The sequence below is a fragment of the Centropristis striata genome, chromosome 21 (genome assembly GCF_030273125.1).
Source record: "Centropristis striata isolate RG_2023a ecotype Rhode Island chromosome 21, C.striata_1.0, whole genome shotgun sequence".
NCBI lineage: Eukaryota > Metazoa > Chordata > Actinopteri > Perciformes > Serranidae > Centropristis > Centropristis striata.
This window is the reverse complement of record NC_081537.1, coordinates 17,310,105-17,324,687: the sequence shown is the minus strand read 5'-3', so window position 1 is coordinate 17,324,687 and position 14,583 is coordinate 17,310,105. Positions and strand designations below refer to the sequence as shown.

At 38.4% G+C, this 14,583-nt stretch overlaps 1 protein-coding gene across 4 annotated transcripts in view; it reads left to right on the top strand.

Moving 5' to 3' along the window:
• Positions 1-14,583, top strand: part of pald1a (phosphatase domain containing paladin 1a) — a 66,171-nt gene that overhangs the window by 42,215 nt on the left and 9,373 nt on the right. For all 4 annotated transcript variants that reach the window (XM_059324573.1, XM_059324572.1, XM_059324574.1 and 1 more), the window contains exon 19: positions 11,238-11,393. In XM_059324573.1, coding sequence (XP_059180556.1) covers positions 11,238-11,393 — 156 coding nt within the window. The remainder of the gene's footprint in view (positions 1-11,237; positions 11,394-14,583) is intronic.

Genomic DNA, 14,583 nt, shown 5'->3' with positions numbered 1-14,583 from the left:
ATCAAAAATGGAAAATTATTCATTGTTCAGAGTAAGCTTTCTCTTGCCCATTTGAGAAGATGAATTGAGTTATTTCAGGGTGCAGATTGAAAGATTTTACTTGCTAGTTACCTGGCTCTGTAATTCTTGAGTGCAGTTTCTATTTACAATGTTTATAAGCCAATTTTACATAGTGGCCAAACCATAGAATTACAACTTCTGACTCTGTCACGTGAGACAAAGACGAACAAAAACTTTTCCCATAGATTTTTTGAGCATCACAACCCCACACAAAGTAGCTTGTTGCACTCAAACAGAATTGCATTAATAACATTTCAAAAGTCTAGAAGAATCCAGTGCTGTTTATACATCCATGTGGACCCCGAGCACATCTGGTACCCACCCTGTATTTAAAATGTTTAAAGAATTAACTTAGCAGATGTTATATGCAGAAGAAACTGCATACAGCATGTTTGTCTGACCCTGAGGATAGACACAATTAGTTTTTATGAGCATACACGATGTGAACATAACTTTAGTATGTTTACAAAAAAACTCCAAAGGGCACCTTTAAGAGCCCATAACTGTAAAACATGCAACTTAACAAGCTAATTAGAGCCATCCTAGCAAGATCATATACAAAATGCATGTTACTTTTTGCAACTTGTGAACATCAGTTTAGTGCAGCTGAGTCTAGTAAGGCTTAGAAAAATTAAAATCTAGCCAGGTTTAACAGTATAGAGCCGCGCCTGACAAGCATAGTCAGAAAAGTCTTGAAATGGGAATCGTACGGGTCATTAACCTTTTGTGAGTCATGTACCAATGTGGCAGGGTCAGAGGGAAAAACAGAGTAATGCAACTAAGTGAAGATGAATCACTTGTGAAATTCATTTTATGTGTATCTGTATGCTCTTTGTGTCCATGTTAGACAAAGATCCAAAGAGATGAACAAACAATTCTAAAGAAGGCTTAAAGATGAAACTTTGCTCATTGATTTAATCATTTTATATCCAGTTTAAATTAGTCATTTGCATCTAGAAGCTTTGGCTACAAAAACATTATTTTGGGTAGAATGTAGTTTCTGAAATTGCAGTTGAGTCCTGGTTTGTAATGAACCTGCCTGAAAATCAACATGTATACTTGACTTTGAGTTGTCTGTACATTGAGTTGTGGAGCCATGTGTAGGCTGCCTGTCCACTCTAGACAGGTCGGGTTTGGTTTAGGATTTGGGTGGGAGGTGTTCTTGCAGAATCTGATGAATGGCTGCTTGTGCGAATCTGGGTGGGAAGGGCCAATATGGATTGGCCTTTTTACCTCGGCAACCCCATCAGCTGGTAATTGGCACCATATGTCAAGCAGACGGACTTCTCTATAATGTGCACTTCTCAGTTCAGTCCTCACCCACGTAAGCCCACAGAAAGTTCGACCTTCAGCACTCTCTGCCAGCATTCAGAGTCTGAACTGTGTTGCTCCCTTTCAATCCAAGCATTACTTTTCTTTTAGCATGGGCCAGATTTAAATATATTTTTGGTAAATGTCAGTATGGTAAATTTATAAGTAAAACAAAAATCGTTTAAGAAATATAATTTAAATTTGTAGGGCTAAACTTTTTTCTCTTTTACTGATGTGCAATGGAATGCCACTATCCTACTAAAGTAATAATAATGATAATAATAATGATAATAATAATAATAATAATAATAGATATTTTGTATACCCAAAAGTGGTCCTGCTACAAAATAAAATAAAATAAATTAAATTGAATTAAAAAAACAACTCAGAAATCTTCACATATTTGAGAATGGAGAGGGACAACTGGAGAAAACCCATAAGAATGTACTTGTGTTTCCAAGCACAGGCCACACTCCCTCCGTCTTTTCTCGTCTAGCTGCTGTGAAATGAATGAAGCTGCCTTCAAATGCGGTTGGAAAGGTCAAGATCATTAAACTTCTGAACCCTAAGCCCAAATTTACCATTTTGTGCAGTACAGTACAGTTATAATCATAAATCATAAAGAAAATAAAAGACAAAGCAAAATAAATCATGGCTTCCCAGTTGCACCGAGAAACAGTAGTTTATGTTTTCAACTGGATGAAGTTATTCCAAACGGTTTCTTTTTGGCAAAGTTTTAAATGATATTGTAGAATTAAGTGATTTTGTCAGTGAGCTTCGTTTTGGCAACTTTTTTCTAAAGGAAACTTTGTAACCTATGATCCGTTCAAGGACTGTCAGAAAGTTCAAATTCTGACGATAAAGCCTGTTTTCACAGTTTGTTCACATTCTATGATAAAATGTATAATTTTGTTAATTAGGCTACTTAGAGAAAACCTTTGTTTCAATCCCGCCAGCTGGATGAGGTTCAGAGGGTTAAAAAACACACTGAAAGAGTGATAAACAGCTTCCGAGAGATTGACTGGCAGATATAGACAGAAATCTCTTGTGTGCACAGACACCTGGTGAGCAAAATGTCAGGGATGTCATTCATTTGCTGAAAAGCGAGTGCCAGTGATTTATCCAAGCACTTTCACTGTGTGTAGGAAGATGGTTTGGAGTGATTATAGAAAAATATGACCGTACAAATGCTGAAGCAGTTGTCATTGATGTCTGGTCTTTGTGCGTAAGCTGCTATGCAACAGATAAATTGACATTTTCACCTTTTTTAGATTAATGACTTTCATTTATTAACATGAATTCTTTTAAACCAAAACATTGACCTCTGTGTCGCTCTTTATACAAGACATGGGCACGGGTCAGGCAGTATGTCTCATAAGTGGGTGGTGTTTATCTTTAATACACCTTCACCTGCAGGCTGCAGGCTTTGACGCTTATCCGGGGATTATTGTAAACTTCTGTCTGAACTTGGTCTGACGTGTTTGAGTTGAACAGCAGAGGCTGAAACAGTTGCCCGGGGGAATTATTACATCACTCATAAACAAACATTGGGAGCAGTTATTTTTCTTTTTGCAATGTTCATTTCTCTAAATGATACAAATGTATTCATTTTAGTTGCAAAATTTGTCATACTGAATTGAAGCTTTGATTGCCTGAAGCACTTTAAAACTTTATGAAGTTCGGATTTGACCTTTTGTTCAATTTGTTTAATTTTTTTTTTTTTTTTAAATGTTTCCCAGTTTGAATATTAGGTATCTTGGTTTTGTGCTGTATTAAATCAAGTGTAGGTGGCAAATAATTAGCATATCATTGCATTGTTGTTATTACTTCTTTGGAATCAGGGTTTTAATTTTTTGCCATTGGAGACTCCAAATAAATAGTCCAGCACATAACCAACTGTTAAACATGATGGCTTTTCTATGGAGCAACAAATGTAATGCCACATTTTTACTTTAGAGGTACTAAAGTAATCATTTAAAATACTTTAAATAAGCGTCTGTTAAGTCACTAAGTATCACTGAATGAGGTAACACAAGTGTAATTACAAACTGTCCGTCTAAAGCTGGGGACATACTGCACAACTTTCAGTCTTTACATATTTTGAAAAGACTTGGAGTACACATTACATGACTGGTTTCAGCAGATTTTTGTATGATGACTGAAAGACTGGGGATCACACACTTAAAAAACTGCACTCTCGCTACTTCCTGTCCTCTTCTGACACTGTTTCCTGTGTCCCACCCTCTTTTTCATTGGCTGTTGGCAACACATGTTTGCAGTTGGGTCGGTAATCACTTCACACTACCGGATTGTGTCCAGATTCAGCTCAAAAATTTAAAACATGTTTGATTGACTGCGACTGAGGTCGGGTCTGTTCCCCTCACACACATGAAGATTTCTGTGCCAACTAGCCATGCCAACTGTCCCCAACTAGTGCAGACTAATGCAGACAGAAAATCTTGTAGTGTGTCCTCAGTTTTAGGTGACATTCACAGGAGAAATCACATGCAACGCACAGTTGGTGACTGTTTTCCAACACCCAGTAATGGCAGTTTTTTTTCCAGGATCAAGTAGCGTTGTGAGTAAATGGTTACTATGTCCAGCCAACAAAAAAAAACTAAAAATGAGATCATAAACCACATATAGGTGTCACCAAAGAGGAAAAAAAAGATATTAAAGATTGTAACTTGAATATGCATTGTTTCAACCTTTAGACCGATCCAGGCTAGCTGTTTCCTTCTACTTTTGGTCTTTTTCCAAGCTAAGCTACCCCTTTCTCTTGAAGCTTCAACTTAAAGAGACAGATATAAGTCATGAGGTTATTTCCAGTTAAACATTTAAAAGAAAGCTCTGTGTGTGCAGTCAAACTTTTTCTTCCACATCTCTCACTTTCACATGGTCCTCGCATTGGAGCTCTGCTCACTAAACCCACATTCCTGGACTCTCTTAACAATGGCATGTGGTCTGTGTTTGGCTGGACTCCTGTCTCACTCGGGACCGAGCAGGGACGAGGACATCCATCATCACACCTCTGTGGCCAGCTGAATTATGTCTTCCGCCTTTGATACCTTTGAGCAGTCGCCTCCTTTGTTCTAAAAGGTCAGGGGAGGATGAGAGGATGCTGTAGTTCCCACTTCTTCTCCAATCTTCCCGTCTCTCCTTTTCTTCGTTCCATAAGAAGATATTTTAAATTTCAACTCAATATGGGAAGTAATGCATTGTTCTAGACTTAAAGTTAAGTTAGGATTGTCAAAGGACTTGTGTTTCACGCAATCCAAAGCTTTCAAGACTAGTCTTTTTACATGGAATGGAAGAAATGTACCCTGTTTCTTCACCACAGAGTGCACAAGAGGCCTCTCTACCACACATATGGCTCAGTGGATGCAGACAGACAGTTGGCAACTACAGAATTAGGGTTCTGCAGATTATAAGGTGTGAATTATGTAATCTTTTCAAAGTGATTTGTGTTTGTGTGTGTGCGTGCGTGCATGCGTGCATGTGCGTGTGTGTGTGTGTGTGTGTGTGTTTGGTATGTGCACAGACAGCTGCCAGGCTTTGGCACTGTGGATTTTGAGGCTAAGAAATGAAATGCTGAAAGCCCCCTGGGGTAGCAGGGCGCACAGGGTGATCGGGTTCACTATAGTTCACCTGCTCTGCCACTGAAGTCAATGTTAACTACGAAAAGAGTTGAGAAAATGAAGCGTTTGCATGCTTTCTTTCTTCTTCTGTGTGCTGGGAGAGGTAATAGACAACAGACAGCACATCCATTGTTTGCATAGGTGTAGTTTCTCCTCCGCTCTGTTACACATGCTTGGAAAACTGGGATCCAACCACGGCTGTTGGGGAATGGACAGGAAACCCCACTCATTCCCGCTCTCTCTCTGTTGCGTCATTCAGCTCTGGAATGATATTATGGTGCACTGAGCACATTTCAAATTACCCTCAGCTAGCCCACCTACTTGGTTAACTTTCATTATTCTCCCCCACACTGTTTTTAATATATTTCCCTGATTTGCTGCAAACTGTGCGCAGATATCCTGTTTTATCCATCAAAAACAAAGCCGTTCAAGCAATCAAAATGCCCATTGAAAGTGTGATAGTTCTTTGAGCGACGCTGCACCTCGTCCCTGTTTGTTACTATTGACATTTTATCCAACCCTGTACACACCTCACAATCCGCCTCACAGCTGGATGGCAGGCCTGTTCCCTTGATGCCTGGAAGTACTCAACACTCTAAAGCAATCAGAAAAAAAGGGAAAACATCTTGACACCGACTCGACACACTGATGAAAGCTTGTCTGCATTCACCCCGGTCCTGCTTGCAGCCTGTAATTGAAGAGCAACTTTGTGAGAAGAGGCATGTAATAGTGATGCTGGGATCTGCTATGCTTGGGCTCTTGTTAGATAACAAGACTTTAAGTAATACATCAAAGGTCAATGGCCCTCATTTATCAAGCGACCATAGAAACGAGCGCAGATCTGAGTGTATATTTTGTCTTATGACAGGGTCCATGTGTGATTTATCAAACGATCGTATCTCTCCAACCACAGCGTAAGAATGATCGGCTGTTGATAAATGTGGCGGCTTGAAACAAGCGTAATTTAAATACCACGCCCTAATATATACCTGATTCTGATGACTCGCCTTCAGAGTTTACGACACCGAAGGGCACAATACGGCCAAAAAGAGGATTTTTTCACCCTCTAAAGTCAACTTTATTAGCATAGTGCACCGTTACAAATGACAACAAGGGCAATATAGACATATTAAAGAAATACGCAGCGACGGAGGTTTATGAAATAAAAGTACTTATAGGTATAAACTCAACAAGTTCAGTGAATATTTTACATTTGGAGCACGGACTTAGAAATTTTCAGCTTTTTGGTTGAAGGAGGTAAACAATGTTTTAAAGTAAGTTTTAATTCTAAAAGAAGAGGAATTTCTCAGTCAGAAAGTGAAACGCTGACGTCCAACAGCTGCAACACAACAAACTGGTTTTGTTTGGCAGCATAAAAAGAGAAAAAGAAGGAAATCAGTGGTGCTGTCAGCATAGTAGCGGACTATTAAACCCCCGGCGAGGTTTGAGTAATTACATCGTGATATATAAAGCCTAATAATCTATATAATATCCAAATATTGCTATTATTATGATGGAGATATATTATTCACCTCTTTACATTTACTAATAATGATGTCCTAATCAGAGGAGCGTGTGACAGCGCTGATTGGAAATCTTTCTATTCGGGCAGCACCGCTGGTGAAGGAGACGCTGACGCTCCGGTGTCGGAGCTGGATAATAATAATAATAATAATAATAATAATAATAATAATAATAACAGTAAACAGCAGAAGACAACAACATTTAATATCCTCGGCTGGTATTCTGTTTGAAGAATTTCACGATCGCAGGGTGTATTTATTTTTGGATTATGTTTTAATGATAAATGATGTAGTCTAAACATGTTTTGCTTTGTCACTATTAAAAATCAAAACACCACAGAGTTTTATCAGCTCCGGGCATCGATACAATAGTCTAAGATCAATTCTCCGACTCAGACGTGTGGACTTCACGCTGACTCAAATTTGCGTACACGAGCTGAGAGCAGACGTGAGATCTGATCGTACCCTCCGCTCACGTCCAAATTGATAAATGCCGAGGCTTGCGTAGAAATCATCTTAAGCCCACTTTACGCTCACTTTCTGACGTACGCTCGTTTGATAAATGAGGGCCAGTGTGTGCAAATTTCATATGAAATAGACGTTGTCTTCAAGATTGTTGTGCAAATGCTTTTTCTTCTCCCCACTAGACAGTGAATCAGTCCTGCGAGAGTACTATTATCACGTCTCTTGAACAGCAATTAAAGGGATTGAAGGAGGATCTTGTGCTTTGGATGATTGTAGCGTTTCTGACTGTGGGCTTTTAGCATGAAGATTCCACTTATTTAGCAAGTATCATAAGAGTAACTATAGTGTTTATTGATAAAACAGTGGCGTTTCTGGGAGACAGAGGGAGTAAACAACTGTTGTAAATACTAAGGGGACAGTTTTGGTAGATGGCTTAGTTCAGTCAGAACTCCTCCAAATGTCAAAACTTGAGATAAAAGAGGAATGGATATGAAATAATACAGTAGGAGAAGTAAGTAAATTTTATTTATAAAGCGTTTTTCACAAGAAAAAGCCCCATGAAGTGCTTTACAAGGGCATAAAACAACATACAGGCACACACAGAAAAACACAATCCATAATTAAAGCCTGGACGTCTTTGACCAGGTACATATCGTCAACTAAATGCCTGTCTAAACAGATATGTCTTAAGTTGACATTTAAAAGAATCCACAGATACCGCAGACTGTAAGGGTGCAGGCAGAGCGTTCCAGAGTTTGGGAGCTATGGATTCAAAGGCTCGATCACCCCGAGTCTTAAGGCGGGTGCGTGGGACTGACAATAAATTTAAGGTGTTTGATCGGAGGGAGCGAGCAGAGGGATATGGTTGAAATAGCTCAGTTACATATGCTGGGGCCAGATCATGCAGTGCTCTGTAGGTAAGAGCGAGAATCTTAAACTGGATCATGTATGCAACGGGGAGCCAGTGAAGAGATCTGAGTACGGGGGTGATGTCAGATCGTCTGTTTGTCCTAGTGAGTAGCCTTGCTGCAGCATTTTGAATTGACTGTAGACGGTTTAAAGCGGACATACTGAGTGAGGAAAAAAGTGAGTTAAAGTAGTTGATACGGGATGAGATAAAGGCATGTAGAAGCATCTCAAGTTCAGTATTTTAAATTACTGTTCTCAGTTTGCTGATATTTCTCAAAAAAAAGCAGGAACTAGACAGCTGCTTAACATGGGTATCAAACAACGATGATTTGGTTGGCGGCAAAGGAAAGCACTCCTAGCAATGACAGTTAGCTCTTAAAGTTGTGTACTTACTCGATTCCTATGGTGTATGTCTAGTACCATCAGGTTGAATGCACTTATTGTAAGTCGCTTTGGACAAAAGCGTCTGCTAAATGACATGTAATGTAATGTAATGTAATGAAAGGGGCCCAATACATTGTAGGATTGTGGGCACAACCTTCTCTGGAGCAACAACCAGAACCTCTGTCTTCTCAGCATTGAGCTACAAGAAGATTTCTGCCAAGCATTCCCTGATAGCATTAAGACAGTCTAGGAGTCTAGATAACTTAAAAACTTTGCTGGGTTTAAATGAGAAACAGAGCTGGATGTCGTCCGCATATAAATGGTAAGAAATGTTGAAACTGTTTATGATTTGTCCTAGGGTTAGGTTATCAGTTGATTTTTCCTTTTCTTCTTCTCAGACTTTAATAGCCTTGTGACTCAAATCCTGATATTGCCATGAGTCAGGTACCACACTTGAGCTTGATCAACTCCATTGCTTAAATGACAAGGTGTTGAACGGTCTGAGCTAGTAGGAAGTGCTGTTGTCTGGTACAGGGTCAGTACAGGCATTTTCACCATGACATAATATTAAGTTTATATTCCGCTATGCTTACCTGGGTTCATACAAGGTATATAACCACACGTAAACCTACATTTCGCAATACTTTTTGTGTTGGAACTAGATCAAATGTAACCCCATTTCTGCATCTTTAAACAGCGTCTATTCCCTTATAGCTCATTGATGTGGTTCTCTGCCACCTAGATTGTATATTTGAGTCCATCTGGCTCTCTTTAACCAGGATATTAAACTGTGAGCAGCTATTTCTGGCAAACATGTTTAAAAAGTGTTTACTACCCGCCCAGAAAAAAAACGGCAGAGAGTCGAGGTAAATAATGCAGTTTTTCCACTGCATGGTGCAGCACGGGTCTACTCAACTTCACTCGCTATTTTCATTAGCAAAACGTGTGCACAGTACCTGGTATTTATTTTTAGTAGCTGATACTAGAAAGTGGAATTAACAACACTGCAGACCACTGATTGGTTGAGAGAATCATTACTAGCTCGACACCTGACGTTCTGCACAAACCCACAATTTTTAAAGTCTACAGAGACTTCCCACTCTACCCATATTTTTAAAAATGGCAGCCTGAACCAAAGAGCAGTCACCTTTCTTGTTTTGCTGCTGATGAAATAAGTCAATAAGTCCACAGTGGAAACAAAATAATGTAAAGGAACGACAATTGGACCTGGTACCAACAGTGGGTTGAGTCATATCAACTTTATTGACTTTATCAACAGATTTTTGAATTTCTCGCTCTCCATTCCCTTAAAGTTTAGCACTGTAAAGATTCGTTAAAACTAGATATCAACATTAAATTTATTTTTGCTATAAAAAGTTGCCTTTGGAATTCTGATTTGGCCTGTTCCTTAAATCTGTTGTTTTTATTGTACTTCATAGCAAGGTTATTATAGTAAATGAAAACTAACAAAATAACAAAAGCTAGAATTGAAAAAACATTTTCTTTAACTAAAATAAAAATAAAAATGTATTAAAGAGAGTTTTAAAAAAGATAACTAACTGAAACTGTATTGTGTGGCTCTAAAACTAACTGAAACAAATCAAAATGATGAAAATGTCCCTCGTTTTCATCTTTGTCAACTTTTTTCATACATAATCCATTTTGGTTGATAGGAAACTCCAAATAGACCAAATAGCTGCTGGTTAGTGAACATGCATGAACACATTGGTGAATCTGTTTATTGAGACTAGGATGTCTACACAACTATGTGAGTCGATTGCCTTCAAAAAGTTCAGCACTTCACTCGAACCAAAATTCAAAACACCCGGAGCTGTAAGAGTTAATAACCTTATTGAGGCTAAGATGGATAAGGCAATGGAAATAAAGGCAACATTTATTGTGACCTTTTTGAACCTTGCACTCAACAAATACCACATTACAAAAAAGCCTAAAAACAACACTTTAACTAATAAAAACTAAACTAAAACTAAGCATTTTCTAAATAAAAAAAAACAAAAAACGAATAAATACTATCAAACTCACTCTAAAAACTAATTAAAACTAACTGAATCTGAAAATAAAAATTCTCATAAAACTAATGAAAAAAAAAAATAATATATATATATATATATACAAACTTTACCCTCACCAGTCTTCTATTACCACCAAGGTTCAATCCACAAAATTGTTTTTGCTTTTTAAATGTGTTTTTGTTTTTTAAACTTGACTACAGGAAATTGAGGACAGTGTGAATTGGTTGCTGAGAGCCTCCTTTCCTCCTTTTTGCTTTTTTATGTTCATTGTTACAGATTATTGAAAGCTGACGATGAGCGGCTCACTGTATTTTTGCAGGCACTTTAGAGGACACCGACCTTCTGTTGGAGTTAATGGCCTGAGGGAGAATTGAGTGGCTATAGGAGAAAGTGCAGAAATGAGGACGTTATATAAGCTGAAGTCTAATTAGTTGTCCAGCTCACCACACGTCCTCCACCACTGACTCTCACTGCGTGGGTTCATTGTGATACATAATATGAAATGTAAATGTAATGGTTTTATATGGCCTTTGTTATGTTGTGTTACGTTCATTAGCAGGATCAACAGGCTGTGCGCTATTGAACAGTTGATACTAAATTTCTGCTATTTTCCTGTGAATTATTGCACCTAAATTGAATTTGGCACATGTCCATCTTGATCGCCTTAGTTGCTGATGAACATTTTCTGTAATTTCAGCCAGATGTAGATAGAGTTCAGCTTCATTACAGTCACAAGACCGGCATGAACAAGGCATGATCGAGGCAGGTGAAATGTCATGAGACACTAAGGTCTCAGCACAGCCCTCACACAGGAGACAATCAATATAATTGACCTAGATACAGAACAAGTGAGACAGCTCATCAAATGTAGAAATTATTTACCAATCAACCCTTTTTTCAACCTGTTTTCTCAGATCAAAAGTGGTAAGACGGAGAAGGAGAGTCAGCAGCTGCTGCTGAGGAGCCTGCAGTACCTGGAGCGCTACATTTACCTCATCCTCTTCAACACATACCTGCACCTAGAGAAGAAAGACTCCTGGCAGCGCTCCTTCACTCTCTGGATGGAACAGGTACAGGACAAACTGTTTTCTGCTTTATTCTATCTCACTTCAATATTTATAGACACTACCAATCTTAAGTATCGGGTCACTAAGAAATGTCCTTGTTTTTTAAAGAAAAGCACAATCTTTTAAAATGAAAATATCAGACATACAGTCTAGACATTGTTCGTGTGTTAAATGACTATTAAAGCTGGAAACGGCTGGTTTTCTTATGAAATATCTATTATATATTGTCAGCAACCATCACTCCTGTGTTCCAGTGGCACTTTGTGTTAATCAACATTTATAGTGTTGAAACTGGTCATTAAAACACCTGAGCATTATGTTAGCATAGCTGAAAACTGTTTTGTGCTTATTTGAGAAGCATTATTATCCTTCCTCAGGCTAGTTGAGTATCTGGAGGTAAAGTTGGAGATTTGTCCAGATTAAAATGATTATTTCTACCCTTGTCAATGTCTTTACTATATTTTCGATTCATTTTATAGCTCATTTCATGAATAAAAAAGTTTGTTTTCATGGGAAAGAACAATGACATTTTCTGGGTGACCCCAAACTTTTGCGCGCTAGTGTATATGCCTTTCAGTTGTGTTTTGTGATAGAGGGTTTCATGCAGGAAATGACATACAAACAACCTTGACTTGTTCTTGTTGCAATTGCAACTCATAGAGTAAGTTCCCCTCAAACTGTGTTTTGCACTCTAATTAGCCAACTCCCTGACAGACTCCCTAACAGGTGCAGATATTTAGTGTACTGGATATCTGGATTGTGTCAGCATTGCAGTGGCAAGTCCCTCGGCTTACATCTTGGAACATCTTTGATCTGCTCACACATAATGATCTCGCTAGGTCAGGAGCAGCAAAAACTTTTGCGAGTGAAAAAAATAAATACATCAAGAATAAATTTAGGCAGTGTGAACAAGAAAACGGTACACATTATATATGGTTAAGTGCATTCTTACCAAGATAAGAAAAATCATTGTTTTCACAGTCCAACGCAATGATGATTGTGTTTATTTAATTGTGTTGTTTGGGAATAATTTTCTGTAATGACATTTGGGAAAATTACTTTAAGTTTATTTAATTGTCTGCAAATTTGACTTCTGATGAAGTTTTTTCTTCTTACAGCCTTTTTTGGTGGCATCTCACATCTCATTCTTGAGTATATGGCTAAGAGTATATTAAGATTAAGATCCGGACCCTCCGGTTACAAGCCCGATTCCTAATGCAAACCTACCCTTATATAGAGTTTAACGAGTGTAATATGTGCTTATTAACAATTATGATTACCGGTATGTGTGATTCATCATTCAGTGTTGATGCATCTGTAGTTGACTCACTTAATATAAAATTAAGAGAAATTAAAGGAGCAATTTAAGAGAGAGTTGCTGCATGAGGTCTATTTATGAACATAGAATAATAGGACTGGAATTATAATAACAACCTCAGGAGTAGAAAAAAATTAGGCATCTTCTATAACCTAACCACTGAATTAATTTGTTCGTGACCCAGTTAAAACCCAATTCGATGAGAAATGTCAAGTTGTTGCTGTCCGTAATTTGTCTTTTTCATAAAAACTCTCAGAAAAGCTGTGCTGTATCGAATGAGTCAGGTGTACAAAAACGTCCCCATAATTGAGACTAGTAGCTCCTCCGGATGCGTTACATTTAATTACATTTTCATTAAAAGAGTATTAATAGCGAAGACAAACAGGAGATGAGGAACAGTTTCTCTCTTTTATTTTTTTTCACTTTCACAGTTTGTTGCACATTGTGAACCGGTTACCAGAGTTTCACATGGACTTTCCTGCAGGAATTTACAAGCTGGTTCTGGTTCTATTGTGGCCTGGTTCTTCACACACTGAACTTCATAATGTCTCGGCTCTGTGTTTTTGTTGGTACATTAATCGTTTGGCCAGCTGTGCTTCTACAGTAAAGTGGAGAATTTATGTGCATTCCAAACAAATGAGTAGTCTGTAAGTGGTACCCAACTCTCTGTCACACACACACACACACACACACACACACACACACACACACAAACACCCTGCAATTAGAAAGCATGTTGCAATATGGTAACTCACATGGTGGTAAATATTAAGCAGAACACATTCAGTTCAAACTGAAGCACACTAAGTTTATTTTAAATGTAAGTAAAGAATAAATCTGCATTATAAAGTCTTGATTACATGTTTATTAATTCAGTTTTAATTAAAGGTGTTCGTTTTCTTGTTGTGATTCCAGCTTTGGCACAGAGACTCAGCACAACCTCCCAAAATAAGATTTTTTCTTTCCACCAAAGCAGAGACTGTGCTGTTTTTCTTTATACTGATTGATGAAGCTTTACCTTTGTAGTCAAAGTGTCAGACAGGACTGTCTAGAAAGCAAGAAACACCTTTGCATCCATTTTCTATTCTTATCCGTGAGCAGACGGCCTGCGGAAAAACGGCCAAAAACCTCACATGTTAAATGAAAACCTCTTCATTCTTCGTCCTTTATCGAGGTGGAATAAACCCCCCAAAAAAACCTGTGGAATTCCAAAATAGACTGGAACAATAGCTGTGAAAACAATTGTCACAGAAATATGCGTGGACAATCAGGGCATATTCTTCCTGTTATGAATAGCAAATATATGTGGTGCATCAGAGTGACTCTAATGGCCCAGTTATGCCATGAGAAAATACAAGCCAAGTGCACACAGGGAACAGGAATGCTCTATTGTGAAGCAGGCAACAGAAAGCACTCCTCATCATGAAATGTCATTCTCAGGTTATTTCTGTTTTTTTATCACAGAGACCTGTTTTTGCTGCTGCTTTTTTTTTCCATTTTTCTTTTGCCCTTTCTTCTGACTAAAAAAAGGGGGTCTTTTGAGCAAAAAAAAATAATGTTATCAGGTTGTTAATGTACTTTTTTTGCACAGATGTTGAGCTTGCAGTGGCATGGCAAGTGTGGCTCTCCTCTGGGGCCCCGCCCGCGGTGAAACACCATTAACTATTGATGACAGCGAAATACAAGAGACTCTCACACTGAGCTCAAATTAAATGAGTGCACTTAAACTATGTAAATCTCATAAAATAAACAGCCTCCTACTACATTTCATGGTGTTTCTATGCTGGCGGGGCCAACTCTTGCTCTTACACACAAAATCAGAGCAAAGGAGAGACAGACAGCGGAGAGTTGGAGAGCTGATGATGGCTGCATGAG